The sequence below is a fragment of the Chlorocebus sabaeus genome, chromosome 16 (genome assembly GCF_047675955.1).
Source record: "Chlorocebus sabaeus isolate Y175 chromosome 16, mChlSab1.0.hap1, whole genome shotgun sequence".
NCBI classification, from domain to species: domain Eukaryota; kingdom Metazoa; phylum Chordata; class Mammalia; order Primates; family Cercopithecidae; genus Chlorocebus; species Chlorocebus sabaeus.
The window spans coordinates 80510218-80523697 of NC_132919.1; the positions used below are offsets into that span (position 1 = coordinate 80510218).

Consider the following 13480-nt stretch of genomic DNA (forward strand, 5'->3'; position numbering starts at 1 on the left):
GCCATGTGCGTGGTGTAGATGGGGGTGGCTCCCCGGCCTGCGCTCTCAGGTGGGGATGGGGTCTGGACACAGGAACATGGGCAGGCCCAGAACTGGGAGATGCTGCCTGCATCTGTGAGGCAAGGCTCAGTCGTGGTTCTCACTTGTGAGGCCACCAGGACCACAAGGCCAGGACTGTTGACAGTTCATGCTGTCTGTTTAGCAGACAGCTGTTCACGGAATGTGTGTGATGACCTGGTCACACAGGAGTGTGGGGTTAACACACTACCGTTCTTGTGCTTGACCTGGTGGCCAATGGTCTTTATCCCTTAAAAGAGCCTTGTGTTAACGTTTTTACGAGATTTAAACATTTTATTCCAACCTGTGTAATTGGGGTCTCCTCCTCCTCGAACTGTCCCCTCGACTGGCTGGGGTCACGTGGTGAGGGTCCTGGGTGACCAGGCCCAGCCTTGGCCACACGAGTCCACACGGTGGAAAAGGTTCGGCTCCTGTGGTCGGCACACACGAGACTGGTTGCACCTGCTGGGTGTGGAACTGGGGTGCACCATTGCCATGCCTGCAGCTCACGAAGCTCCTGCTGGCCTGGGATGCACTGAGGACGGAGGGAACAAGTGGCTTCTGAGAAAAACATGATGAACTGTTCTTAGTGCAATTAAAAGAAGATTCCAGAGAAATGGCATTTTTAAGACATGGAGGCAGGTCGATTCCCCACCCAGGCCCATCAGTGACAGGGCAAAGCAGTTCTTCTTTCAATGTCGGTCTAACTTAGCAACCCAAGGAAAGTGGATCGCTCCACTGGCTGCTGCCCCTTTCCTACTGGATCCCATCCATCACTGGGGCACTTGTGCTCACCAGATAACTGGTGGCCTGGAAAGCCTCTTTCATTCAGCAGCCGTTTCTGGAGCCCACCAGGGTCCAGGTGATGGAGTTTGGCGAGGAACCCCTTGTTCACATGATAACTGGGGCAGACAATAGCATATGAACAAGCAAGCACCATCAAGGCAGGCAATACTGAGCACTGCGAAGAAAGATAAAGTGGGCAATGCAATGGTGTGTTGGGTGTTGACCCCTAGAAGAGGTGTTCAGAAAACGGCTCTGAAGGGGCAGCATTTGGGCAGAAGTCCAAACAAACTGTGCCCAATGGCAGAAAAGAGAATGCTTGTGGTCCCAGAAGTAGAGCAAGCTTTGTGAGTTTAGAGAACAGCAAGAAGCCAGTATCCCTGGAACTGGGGAGCTGGTGCAGGATTTGTGCACCCACAAACCAGAAGAGACCTTGGAGATCCTGAGGGTTTCTGCTGAGCCCTGGAGTCCACTCATGCTGTTTTGATAGCAGAATGGATGAGAGGATGTAAGGCCCAGGGCCAGATCTAATAGGAGACCCCTATGTAGAGCTGGGACCCTAAATAAATCTTTCTCAAAGGAACAGCACAAGACTCTTATCTCAATCTCCCCTGAAGTGGCCTGAATTAATACTAACTATATGATCCCCAAAACTCCTAAAGTGGAAAATTCGATTGACTTGGCCTTGACCAGTGGTATTCCCAGACAAGGGGCAGAAGATGCAAATATAAAACCTCTCTGGAGGAATGTAGGCTATGAGTACATTTGTGAAAGGGCTAGAAATTATCAAGAAGAGATTTGAAAAAAATAGAGCCCCTAAAAATGTAAGAAGTGAAATTAAAAGCTCAATAGATACTTTAGACACTGCTGAAGAGAGAGTCAGAAAACTGGAAGATCTGAAAAAATTATCTGGAGAACTGGAAAATACGAAAGCAACATCACAAGACATTGAAGAATGTCTAATGTTTGGGTAATTGGGGTCTCGGAACGAAATGAAATGATGCAGATACTCCATACTGACATGCAACAGTCCCCAGATACAGAAGCCTAACAGTCTCACACATTTAGACCTGCCACAGTGAAACTGCAGAACTGTAAGAAGGACAGAGTGATATAAATGACTACCAATTTCCCAGCAGCAGCCCTGGAGTTGAGGAAGAAGTAGACCAAGATCTTCATTATGCTGAGAGAAAATAGCTGTTAAGTTGCTTGAATTGTGCCCATAGCATAACATAAAATAAGAGAAGAAAATTAAGTCATTTAGATAAAAATATGCCGTTCTCATGCATGTTTGGTTTTTAAATCTTGGCTTAATATTTGGGGTTGAGTTATTTGTTGTGAGAGCTGTCCTGTGTATTGCAGGTTATTCAGCAACATCCCAGATGGCAGTAGCCATCCCCCTACCCAGCTGTGACAAAAGGAGAAAAAAAATGTCTCCAGAGATTGCCAGATATCTTCTGGGTGTGCATTCATCCCTGGTTGAGAACCACTGCTTTAGTGGATAAACTTTAGGCAGGAGGGAAATGATCACAGTTGGATAGTTGGAGGAATGTGGAACAAGGAAAGCAATAAACTGTGACCATAAAAACAGAAAGATGGCTGATATGTGGATTTTTTTTAAGCACATAGAATTGCTTAAAATCGACAACAGCAGCATATAAATCAGCAGCAGAGTTGGTGGCTGAATTTAGAGCATCTTAAGTCTTTATGTTCTCCTGGAACAGAGTGCAGACAATTCAGTTATCAGCTTGGCTAAGTGCATGTTGAAGTTTTTAGAGTCACAAACAGTTAATATATGGGGAAGATAACTTCTGTACTACTAGTAGGAGAGAAATGGAACAATAATAAAAAATACACTATCAAAATTGCAAGAATGGCAAGAGGAAAAGGCAGAACAAGCTGCAAAAAAAAAAAAAAAAACAAGAAATAAATATTTTAGGGCACAATAAATGTAAATGGATTAAAACCTCTATGTTAAAGACAACGTTCTCCAGTTAAAGGCAAATTATCAGGAATAGATTACTATATGATGATTAAGGGCTCAGTTCAACAGGAAGATGATAGAACTTTCCTACATTTGTAACCCAGTCTCAGAAGATACTAAAGCAAACATGGAAGAAGAAATTGATCATCTACTACCACAGTGTATTTTACTGAATTGATACATTTCAATAGAGTGTCATAAGGCACGGCTGAAGAAGAAAAGCTTGACCCAGTGGACAGTTACAGAACCTAAGTGTGTGTGTGTACACACAAATTTTAAAAAGATGTTTTTAAGAACATCTCTTTAAAAGAAATAATGAAAATTACAAAATATATAATGAAAGATAAAATAATCACAACAGATAGACTTCACCTAAAGTGATGCGTAAGTGATTCTGAAGTCTTGAATTATACATTAGAGAAGAAAGGCTGGAAATTAATGAGCTGAACATAAGCAGAAGACTAACTGTAAAGAAAATTAGAATAAGAGCAGAATGTAGAGGAAATTAAGCATAATAAAGGCACAAACTCAGATGGTGCTTCGGTGAAAAGACCCACCTGGGAGCAGCTGCCATGGGTCCGTCAGCTGAAGTGAAGGAAGTCCTGGCCCTCCTGCAAGTGCAGCGACCTCAGGTTGTCCTCAAAGGCGCCCCCTGTGAGGTCCTGTCAGGAGCAGCAGATACAGCTCAGTCCCATCTCTCCTGGCTCCAGGAGGCCACTGGGGAGCCTCCTCCAGAGTCAGGGGTTGTGTGGGGGTGGCCTGTGTCTACCTGTCAAGTGGTCTACTATGAAATTCTGCCCCTCTGCTAATAGCGGAGAGGCTGAAAGGAGACAAGGGCCAGAGAGGACAGCAGCCGGCACTGCTTGTACCACAGGCCCTGGTGGTCACCAGAGGGGAGGCCCCTGCCTTCTGGCCTTGCTTCTCTGCAGAAGGTGGCTGACTCTCCCTGGGGGCACTCGGAATGGAATGAGACTAACAGGCAATGCCTCTGCTGTTCGACCAGGGCAGACCCACCTTCCCTCCACACACCCACCCCTCTGCAGAGGCCAGGAGTGGGAGGAGGCCCCTCAGACAGAAACTGCATCTCAGAACCATCAACAGCTGGCCCTGTCTGATCCCCTCTGGCCTCTCTCATCCCCACCCCTGCAGTGGAGTGAGGGCCGTGACCCCGGGTCCCTGGATGCTTTATCTTGTCCTGTGTACCGACTGGACAGGTCATCTACTCTCCTGTATGAGGCCACAGCAAGTGTCCAGAAATGCCTTTCAGACATGCCCTGCACCCCAGCACCTCCTGAAGAAGCTCTTGAGGACATATCCCGGCACAGTGGTGGACCCAAGTCCCTGGCCTCTGGCAGGACACGGGAGGGACCGTGCACTCCCGTCACAGTCCTCGGTCCTTGGGCCCAGCAGGAGGAATCGGAGCCTGGCCGTGCCCCCTACCCCCACCACGTCAGAATCCATTACACCACCTACCACTGGTGTCACTCAAATGATGCTGTCACTTGAATGAAAGCCATCCTGCCTGGAAAACATTTCCACACGCTCTGCTGCTATCTGTCCTTCCTCCCTTGTCTCTCTCCTCTAGAGTTTGCAAAGGAAACACACCTGAGTTCAGGGACCAGGCCAGCCCAGTGCGTGTTGACACCATCTTAAACAAGACTGTTAAAACTAGATGCTTCTGTAAAGCAACATGTTCCATTAGAAGAATGAAAAAGCAAACCACAAAACGGAGAAAGACATTTGCAAAACATTAAACCAACAAAGGTGAGCAGCCAGAGGCACAGAGGACTCCTACAGGTCAGGAGAGACGCAGCGTGCAGTAGGCCGGTGGGGAACCCTGATGAGAAACACCGCCAGAGAGGAAAGAACTCCAGCATCCAGTGGACACGGGGTTGATGCTCAGACTCACACCTGAAACCACCATGAGAACACGCTCCCCAAACTGCTGGTGACCAAGTGCCCAGCCCAGTGCGAGGGAGCTGTGCGGCTGGGCCCTCTGGCTCCCGGTGTGTTCCCGGGCCAGCCTCTTGGCGAGTATCATCCAGAGAAGCTGAGGATGCAGCCACACCCACGACCTGCCTTCCACTCCCAGGATTAGACCTGAAGCAGGGACTCTCACGCAGGAGGACACAGCGTCCTTGCAAGAGCAAACTGGGAACCACTGCCCACAGGCCTGGGTCCTGGCGTGGCCTCTGGGTGGGGTGGCGTTTGCACATGGGACATGGATAAAGTCCACACCACACACAGCGGATATGCACACGCCCCAAACACGTGGAGTGAAAACCAGATGCAAGAACACAGATACTGGATTCTGCTCACGTGAACTACAAAAATAGGGTAAATTAGACAACGGTTTAGGGATGTGTTCACACACACGCCATGAGGGTTGGCCCTGCCAGGCGCCAAAAGCATGTTCACAACCAACATAGAAAGATGGCATTTCATTCCTGGAAAAGCAGGATATAAATGATGTTGGGACAATTAGGTATCCAAATGGAAAGAAAAATTTGCATTTGTAATCTATTTACCAAAAGAAATTCCAGTTGTATCAAAGATGTAATTAAAAAGTAGAAATCCCAGAAGCAAAATTGGACAATGTGGTTTTTTGAACTTCACAACCAGGAGTGATTGCCTCAGAATGAATCAAACTCCATAAATGAAAGTCATTTAATTTGATTATATCACAATGGCATAAATATAAAAATGTCAAGTGGCAGAAAAATTCACAGCACGTCAGAGAGTTTTCCTTATGAAAATACTGACCAATAGAAAAATGGGCTAATGAAAAGAATAATTTACTAAAAGGGAAATAAAGCAGTTCATAAATACGTGAGAAGATGCTTTCCCTCCCTGTAAGGGCACGAGGCAGGTGCTCCGTCGCTGGTGGGGGTGGGTTGGCACAGCCCCTGCAGGTGGTGAACAGCAAGATTGGGGCTGAATGTGTGTGCTCTTTGACCCAGAAATTTTTAGAATTTATTCCACATAGAGCCACTTGAGCGAAATTATGTATATATACAAATACTCACTGCAGCGGCATTTTAAACAGTGAATGATTAAAAATGGCCAAAATGTACATCAGTAAGTAACTGTATCACAAATGCATGAAACATCCATATAATCGAAGAGCAGGTGTTTTAGTGAGGAACGTGAACCTTGGGTTTCTCTTTACTATTCCAGCTAACAGTGGAGGAAGGCACAACAGCAGCGCCACAGAGGTGCCGAGACCCCCGAGGTGCTCCTGCCAAACGGAATCGCAGGGGAGCCTGATGTGGCCTCGGTCTGACCACCTCTCAATAGGACGGAGCAGAACCACAGGGTCCCCGTCGGCGAGTGCAGGATGCACAAGCCCCTGCTTTAGCTGAACTGAGAAGAGAGCGCTGGTGTTGGGGAGACAGAGAGAAAGGTGTCGTAGAGGTCACACGGACACTGCCGGATTCCAGCAAGCAAACTTAAAACATGAAGCAGTTTACAAGGCAGTGAGGAAGATCTGAACATTGGATATTTGGAATTCTGTGGTGGTTTTATGGTCTTTTGAACGTTTTTATCTCTTTGAGATACATCAGGGAAACAATAATGGATGAAATTAGGCTAGAATGAGTGTCACACCCCAGCGTGGGGATTTGGAGGCGTGGAGGACACAAGGTGGACACGCTGGCTCCAGGGATGGGTACGTGGGGCTGGTTTCCCGTCGCTTTGCTAATACGGCTCAAATAAGCCGGAAATATCCCTGAATAGAAAGGTCACAGCGGCAGTGGAGCCCAGGGGCTTCACACGGAATAACCTCCAATCTACATTATGTGAAAAGAGCACGACATGGAACGAGCATGTGCTGTGAGGCCACACTGCCAGCTGCCCCTGGAATAACACGCAAGACAGGTGACCGCGGGGGCTCCGGGCCCTCCAAGGACATGGCGTGTGCAGGACAAGGAGGAACCTCCTTTCCACGCTAAGCCCACTCCCTGGGAAGGGTTTTCACCAAGTGCCTTGGGGTTCACATGAGCGCCCCAAGGTGGTAGTGCCACCACAGGTCACCGTAACACATACAGTAACAGTTTGAGGTATTGCGAGAACTACCACGAGGAGACATGGAGTGGCCGTGCTGCTGGAAGAGTGGCACTGACAGGGCTGCTCTAGTGGGGCTGCCACACGCCTATAATTTATAAAACGCACAATGAAGTGCAATAAAATGGGATGCGCCAGTAATTGCCGAAAAGCTGTGCCCATGAGGCTCTGTTCACGTTCTGCTGCCTGGACTTGCATTAGTTGTGTGACAACTCACCACAGGCCGGGCAGTACAGACCAACACATGCTGGCCTCACGGCTTCTGCAGGGCGGGAACCATGACCCGCCGTGGTGTGGCATGCTTCTAGCTCTCACGGGTGCCCGTGTCTGTGTGTTCCCCACAACCTCCCAACAGTACTGCTTGAGGCCTGGCTCACTCTATCAACCACCTACCCTTTGGTTATTTATCAAGAAAATGCAAAGCAAAAAAAAAAGCAGGGGTTGCAATCCTAGTCTCTGATAAGACAGACTTTAAACCAATGAAGATCAAAAAAGACAAAAGAGGGCATTACCTAATGGTAAAGGGATCAATGCAACAAGAAGACCTAACTATCCTAAATATACATGCACCCAATACAGGAGCACCCAGAGTCATAAAACAAGTCCTTAGAGATCTAAGAGACTTAGACTCCCACACAATAATAATGGGAGACTTTAACACCCCACTGTCAATATTAGATCAACGAGGCAGAAAATTAAAAGGATACTCAGGACTTGAACTCAGCTTTGGACCAAGCGGACCTAATAGACACCTACAGAACTCTCCACCCTAAATCAACAGAATATACATTGTTCTCAGCACCACATAGCACTTACTCTAAAATTGACCACATAACTGGAAGTGAAATAGTCCTCAGCAAACACGTAAGAATGGAAATCCTAATAGTCTTTCAGAACACAGTGCAATCGAATTCGAGCTCAGGATTAAGAAACCCAAAACTGCACAACTACATGGAAACCGAACAACCTGCTGCTGAATGACTACTGGGTAAATAACGAAATTAAGGCAGAAATAACGAAGTTCTTTGAAACCAATGAGAACAGAGAGACAATGCACCAAAATCCCTGGCACACAGCTAAAGCAGTGTTAAGAGGGAAATTTATAGCACTAAATGCCCACATCAGAAAGCAGGAGAGATCTAAAATCGACACCCTAACATCACAATTAAAAGAACCAGAGAAGCAAGAGCAAACAAATTCAAAAGCTAGCAAAAGACAAGCAAGATCAGAGCAGAACTGAAGGAGACAGAGACACAAAAAACCCTTCAAAAAAATCAATGACAGGGCTGGTTTTTTGAAAAGATTAACAAAATAGACCGCTAGCCAGGCAAAGAAAAGAAGAACCAAGTAGACACAATAAAAATCGATAAAGGGGCTATCACCACTGATCCCACAGAAATATAAACTACCATCAGAGAATACTATAAACACTTCTACGCAAATAAACTAGGAAAGCTAGATGAAATGGATAAATTCCTGGACACATACACCCTCCCAAGACTAAACCAGGAAGAAGTCGAATCCCTGAAAAGACCAATAACAAGTTCTGAAATCGAGGCAATAATTAATACCCTACCAACCAAGAAAAGCCCAGGACCAGATGAATTTACAGCCGAATTCTACCCGAGGTACAAAGAGGAGCTGGTACCATTCATTCTGAAACTTCCAAACAATAGAAAAAGAGGGCGTCCTCTGTAACTCATTTTATGAGGCCAGCATCATTCTGATTCCAAAACCTGCCAGAGACACAAGAAAAGAAACCTTCAGGTCAATACCCCTGATGAACATTGATGTGAAAATCATCAATAAAATACTGGCAAACTGAATCCGGCAGCACATCAAAAAGCTTATCTACCATGATCAAGTCAGCTTCATCCCTGGGATGCAAGGCTGGTTCATCATATGCAAATCAATAAACGTAATCCATCACATAAACAGAACCAAAGAAAAAGCCACATGAATATCTCAACAGATGCCAAAAAGGCCTTCAATAAAATTCAACACCCCTTAGTGCTAAAAATTCCCAATAAACTAGGTATTGATGGAACGTATCTCAAAATAATAGCTATTTATGAAAAACCCATAGCCAGTATCATATGGGCAAAAGCTAGAAGCATTCCCTTTGAAAACCGGCACAAGAAAAGGATGCCCTCTCTTACCACTCCTATTCAACACAGTATCGGAAGTTCCAGCCAGGGCAATCAGGCAAGAGAAAGAAATAGAGTATTCAGATAGGAAGAAAGGAAGGCAAATTGTCTCTGTTTGCAGATAACATGATTGTATATTTAGAAAACCCCATTGTCTCAGCCCAAACACTCCTTAAGCTGATAAGCAACTTCAACAAAGTCTCAGGATACAAAACTAGTGTGCAAAAATCACGAGCATTCCTATATACCAGTAATAGACAAGCAGAGAGCAAAATCATGAGTGAACTCTCACAATTGCTACAAAGAAAATAAAATACCGGCTGGGCGCGGTGGCTCACGCCTGTAATCCCAGCACTTTGGGAGGCCGAGGCGGGCGGATCACGAGGTCAGGAGATCGAGACCATCCTGGCTAACACGGTGAAACCCCATCTCTACTAAAAATACAAAAAAATTAGCCGGGCATGGTGGCGGGCGCCTGTGGTCCCAGCTTCTAGGGAGGCTGAGGCAGGAGAATGGCATTAACCGGAGAGGCAGCATAACTTGCAGTGACTGGAGATCGTGCCACTGCACTCCAGCCTGGGCGACAGATCGAGACTTCATCTCAAAAAAATAAATAAAATAAATAAAATAAATAAAATAAATAAAATAAAATAAAATAATTAAAATAAAATAAAATAAAAAATAAAATAAAATAAAATAAAAAATAAAATAAAATAAAAAATAAAATAAAATAAAAAATAAAATAAAATAAAATAAAATAAAATACCTAGGAATACAACTTACAGGAGATGTGAAGGACCTCTTCAAGGAAAACTACAAACCACTGCTCAAAGAAATAGGACACAAACAAATGGAAAAAAAAAATTCCATTCTTGTGGATAGGACGAATCAATATCATAAAAATGGCCATAAAATAATTTATAGATTCAGTCCCGTTCCCATCAAGCTGCCATTCCTGGCTCTTCACAGAAGCAGAAAAGACTACTTTAAATTTCACATGAAACCGAAGAAGGAGCCCGTACAGCCAAGACAATCCTAGGCAAAAAGAACAAATTTGGAGGCATCACGCTACCTGACTTCGAACTATACTGCAAGGCTACAATAACCAAAACAGCATGGTACTGGTATCAAAACAGATATATAGACCAATGGAACAGAACAGAGGCCTCAGAAATAACACCACATGTCTACAACCATCTGACCTTCAACAAACCTAACAAAAACAAGCAATGGGGAAAGGATTCCCTATTTAATAAATGGTGCTGGGAAAACTGGCTAGCCATATGCAGAAAACAGAAACTAGACCCCTTCCTTACACCTTATGCAAAAATTAACTCAAGATGGATTAAAGACTTAAACCTAAAACCTAAAACCATAAATACCCTACATGAAAACCTAGGCAATACCATTCAGGACATAGGCATGGGCAAAGACTTCATGACTAAAACAACAAAAGCAACTGCAACAAAAGCCAAAATTGACAAATGGGATCTAATTAAACTAAAGAGCTTCTGCTCAGCAACAGAAACTATCATCAGAGTGACAGGAATGGAACAGGAGACAATTTTTGAAATCTATCCATCTGACAAAGGTCTAATATACAGAATCTACAAGAAACTTAAATTTACAAGAAAAAAACAACCTCATCCAAAAGTGGGCAAAGGACATGAACAGATACTTTTCAAAAGAAGACACGTGTTCAAGAAACATGAAAAAAAGCTCATCACTGTTCGTTAGAGAAATGCAAATCAAAACCACAATGTGATATCACTGGTCATTAGAGAAATGCAAATCAAAACCATGATGAGACACCGTCTCACGCCAGTCAGAATGGCGATTTTTAAAAAATAAAGAACAGACGCTGGCAAGGCTGTGGAGAGGTAGGAACGCTTTTACACTGTTGATGGGAATGTAAATTGGTTCAACCATTGTGGAAGACAATGTCGATTCCTCAAGGATCTAGAACCAGAAATGCCATTTGACCCAGCAATACCATTATTGGTATATACCCAAAAGAATACAAATCATTCTATTATAAAGATACGTGCACGTGTGTGTTCACTGCAGCACTATTCACAATAGCAAAGACATGAAATCAACCCAAATGTCCATCCATGATACACTGGATAAAGAAAATATGGCACATATATACCACGAAATAGTTTGCAGCCATAAAAGGGAATGAGTTCATGGCCTTTGCAGGGACATGGATGAAGCTGGAAACCATCATCCTCAGCAAACTAACACAGGAACAGAAAACCAAACACTGCATGTTCTCGTAAGTGGGAGCTGAACAATGAGAACACATGGACACAGGGATGTCACACGATGGGACCTGTTGGAGGGTGGGGGGCAAGGGGAGGGAGAGCATTAGGACAAACACCTAATGCATGCAGGGCTTAAAACCTACATGGCAGGTTGACAGGTGTAGCAAACCACCATGGCACAATGTGGTAAACGTATGTAACACACCTGCATGTTCAGCACATGTATCCCAGAACTTAAAAGTAAAATTTTTAAAACACTACTCACCTCAGCCCCCTGCAGCCAACTGGACCCCCCACGCCTGGGGAAAAAGGCTGCATTTGGAGCCTGAGGTGCCTGTCACCTGCCCACCCCAGGCAAGGGTCGTTCACACTCAGGGGCTTCGGACATCCCCGGTGCGGCTGCCTCAGTCCATGGGAGCTAAAGGTCCTGGCCTTGGCCCCTCAGACATGGCACCGTAGGGTCTCATGCTTTGCAAGTTTCTAACAAATGTTGGTTTTACAGGTATTTAAAGACAGAAGAGAGACCAGAATCCATCCCCCTCACACCCGTGCAGGCCACCCTCCAGCTGCCTCCTGTGCCCAGGGCAGTGGCCATCACCTCACAGCCTGGTCTGTGGTGCCGTTGTGGACAGCTGTGGCACCTGTCCCCATGCCCACCATCGGCTGGGTTCTCATCCCAGGCCACACAGGCACTGCATGGCAGGGCAGGCTGTCCACGTGGCAGAGCCCGAGACCCGCAAGCCCCCCACGGCCAAGGGCCCCACACTCACCAGCTTCACGCAGATGACGAAGGGTGGCCGGGCGGCTCGGAAGTGCAGGATGGGGATTCGGGGCTTGGGTCTTTCCTGAGGGTGAGAGTGGCCGTCAGTCCTGCCCGAGCTCGGCTCTTCCCAGGAGAGACGCCCTCAGGTGCACGCAGCCACTGAGTCGCCTCACACAGGACCCAGGGCTTGGGCGGCAGCCATTCAGGGCAGGATCCCAACCCCCACCACCCCTGCTTGACACCTGACTGCAGAACGGACCAGGGTGGGCTACGCCAAGGCCCAGACCCACGAGGGACAGCAGGTTCTCCCCCAGGGGATGGGGGCTGGGCTCCCTGGAGGCCCCGAGGAGCCGGCACAGCCCAGGTGGACTCTGCCAAGGGGAAGGCTCTGGGCAGCTGTCCCTCAGCCCTGAAGCAGGTGGGTGACCCCAAGGGTGATGCCGTGCGGCCCTGCACACCTGAGAGTCCTCGTGGCAATAGAAGCCTTTCCTGATCTTGTTCTCATCCACGTCACAGAAGGCCACCACCTGGGGACAGGCACAGAAGTCACAGAAGGCCACCACCTGGGGACAGGCACGGAAGGGCAGCTCTGGACAGGCCGAGGCTGGGGCCTGTGCTATGGGACGGCATGGGGGCGGGGCAGGCAGTGTTAGAGGGTGGCAGGGCGCCCACCTTGCGCTGGCTGGCGGCGGTCAAGCTGCGGTACAGCCGGCGCCCCTGCTTGCCGGCGTTCCAGATGGTGAAGCCTGCCCAGCGGGGAAGGGCCTGCTCTTCCAGGAAGCGGACGCGGTGGGTCCAGATGGTCGTCCTGCAGTGGAGAAGAGGGTGAGAGGCAGGCCGGGGGCCCCAGAGATGCACACAGATGCCAACATTCAGGACATGGTGTGTGCTCTGCTGATGCTGCCAGTGGGGTGGACACCGGGCCCAGGGTCTGGGAGACTGGCTGTCCTACGGTCAGGCCACCTGCCCCAGCTGGATGTAGCCACATGCCTAGGTGGAGACCCGCCCCTTCCATCAGACCCCAACAGGTGGGGCCAGACAAGAAGCTGTCACTTAAGAATCTAGAAGGTTCTGGAAGGCAGAATTTCTGTAGGACGCAGAGGACTGGACTTGACCCAAGTCAGTTTCCCAGAGAAACCTTTGCCCATAAGGGCACACGCGACCATCCCATAAAATCACAGCACTCAGACTTGGACATGATCTTCTGCCTCAGGTCACTGCCCCGAACCCGGTCACTCCCCTGGGATCCTGGTCTCTGTTCTTTCTGCCTCTGCTGTGATAAGCAGACCCCAGGTGCTGTCCCGGGAGCAGGCTCCTTCCTAGGACCTGAGCTCTGCCCCATCGCTGCCTGGGCCCTCCCCGTCCCACCCTCTCTCTTCCTGCCCCAGCCCCTCCCCACATGCCCCATCGCTGTCAG

At 47.4% G+C, this 13480-nt stretch overlaps 1 protein-coding gene and 1 pseudogene across 10 annotated transcripts in view; both read right to left on the reverse strand.

Moving 5' to 3' along the window:
• The window catches only part of B3GNTL1 (UDP-GlcNAc:betaGal beta-1,3-N-acetylglucosaminyltransferase like 1), a 137777-nt gene that overhangs the window by 3180 nt on the left and 121117 nt on the right, over window positions 1–13480 (reverse strand). For 3 of the 10 annotated variants that reach the window (XR_012088961.1, XR_005238826.2, XR_005238824.2), the window contains exons 10-14: window positions 12736–12871; window positions 12522–12626; window positions 12071–12145; window positions 3382–3486; window positions 362–618 (exon numbers count right to left, since the gene is read on the reverse strand). Coding sequence is in view for 7 of the 10 variants with exons in the window: in XM_037993785.2 (XP_037849713.2) it covers window positions 3406–3486; window positions 12071–12145; window positions 12522–12626; window positions 12736–12871 (397 nt within the window). In the remaining 3 variants the exon portion in view is untranslated. Of the gene's footprint in view, window positions 1–330; window positions 619–3381; window positions 3487–12070; window positions 12146–12521; window positions 12627–12735; window positions 12872–13480 lie in introns of those variants that run through there. The other 7 variants (XM_073005524.1, XM_037993788.2, XM_037993787.2 and 4 more) reach the window with 4 other exon arrangements.
• LOC140708742 (uncharacterized) lies at window positions 4383–5354 on the reverse strand (annotated as a pseudogene).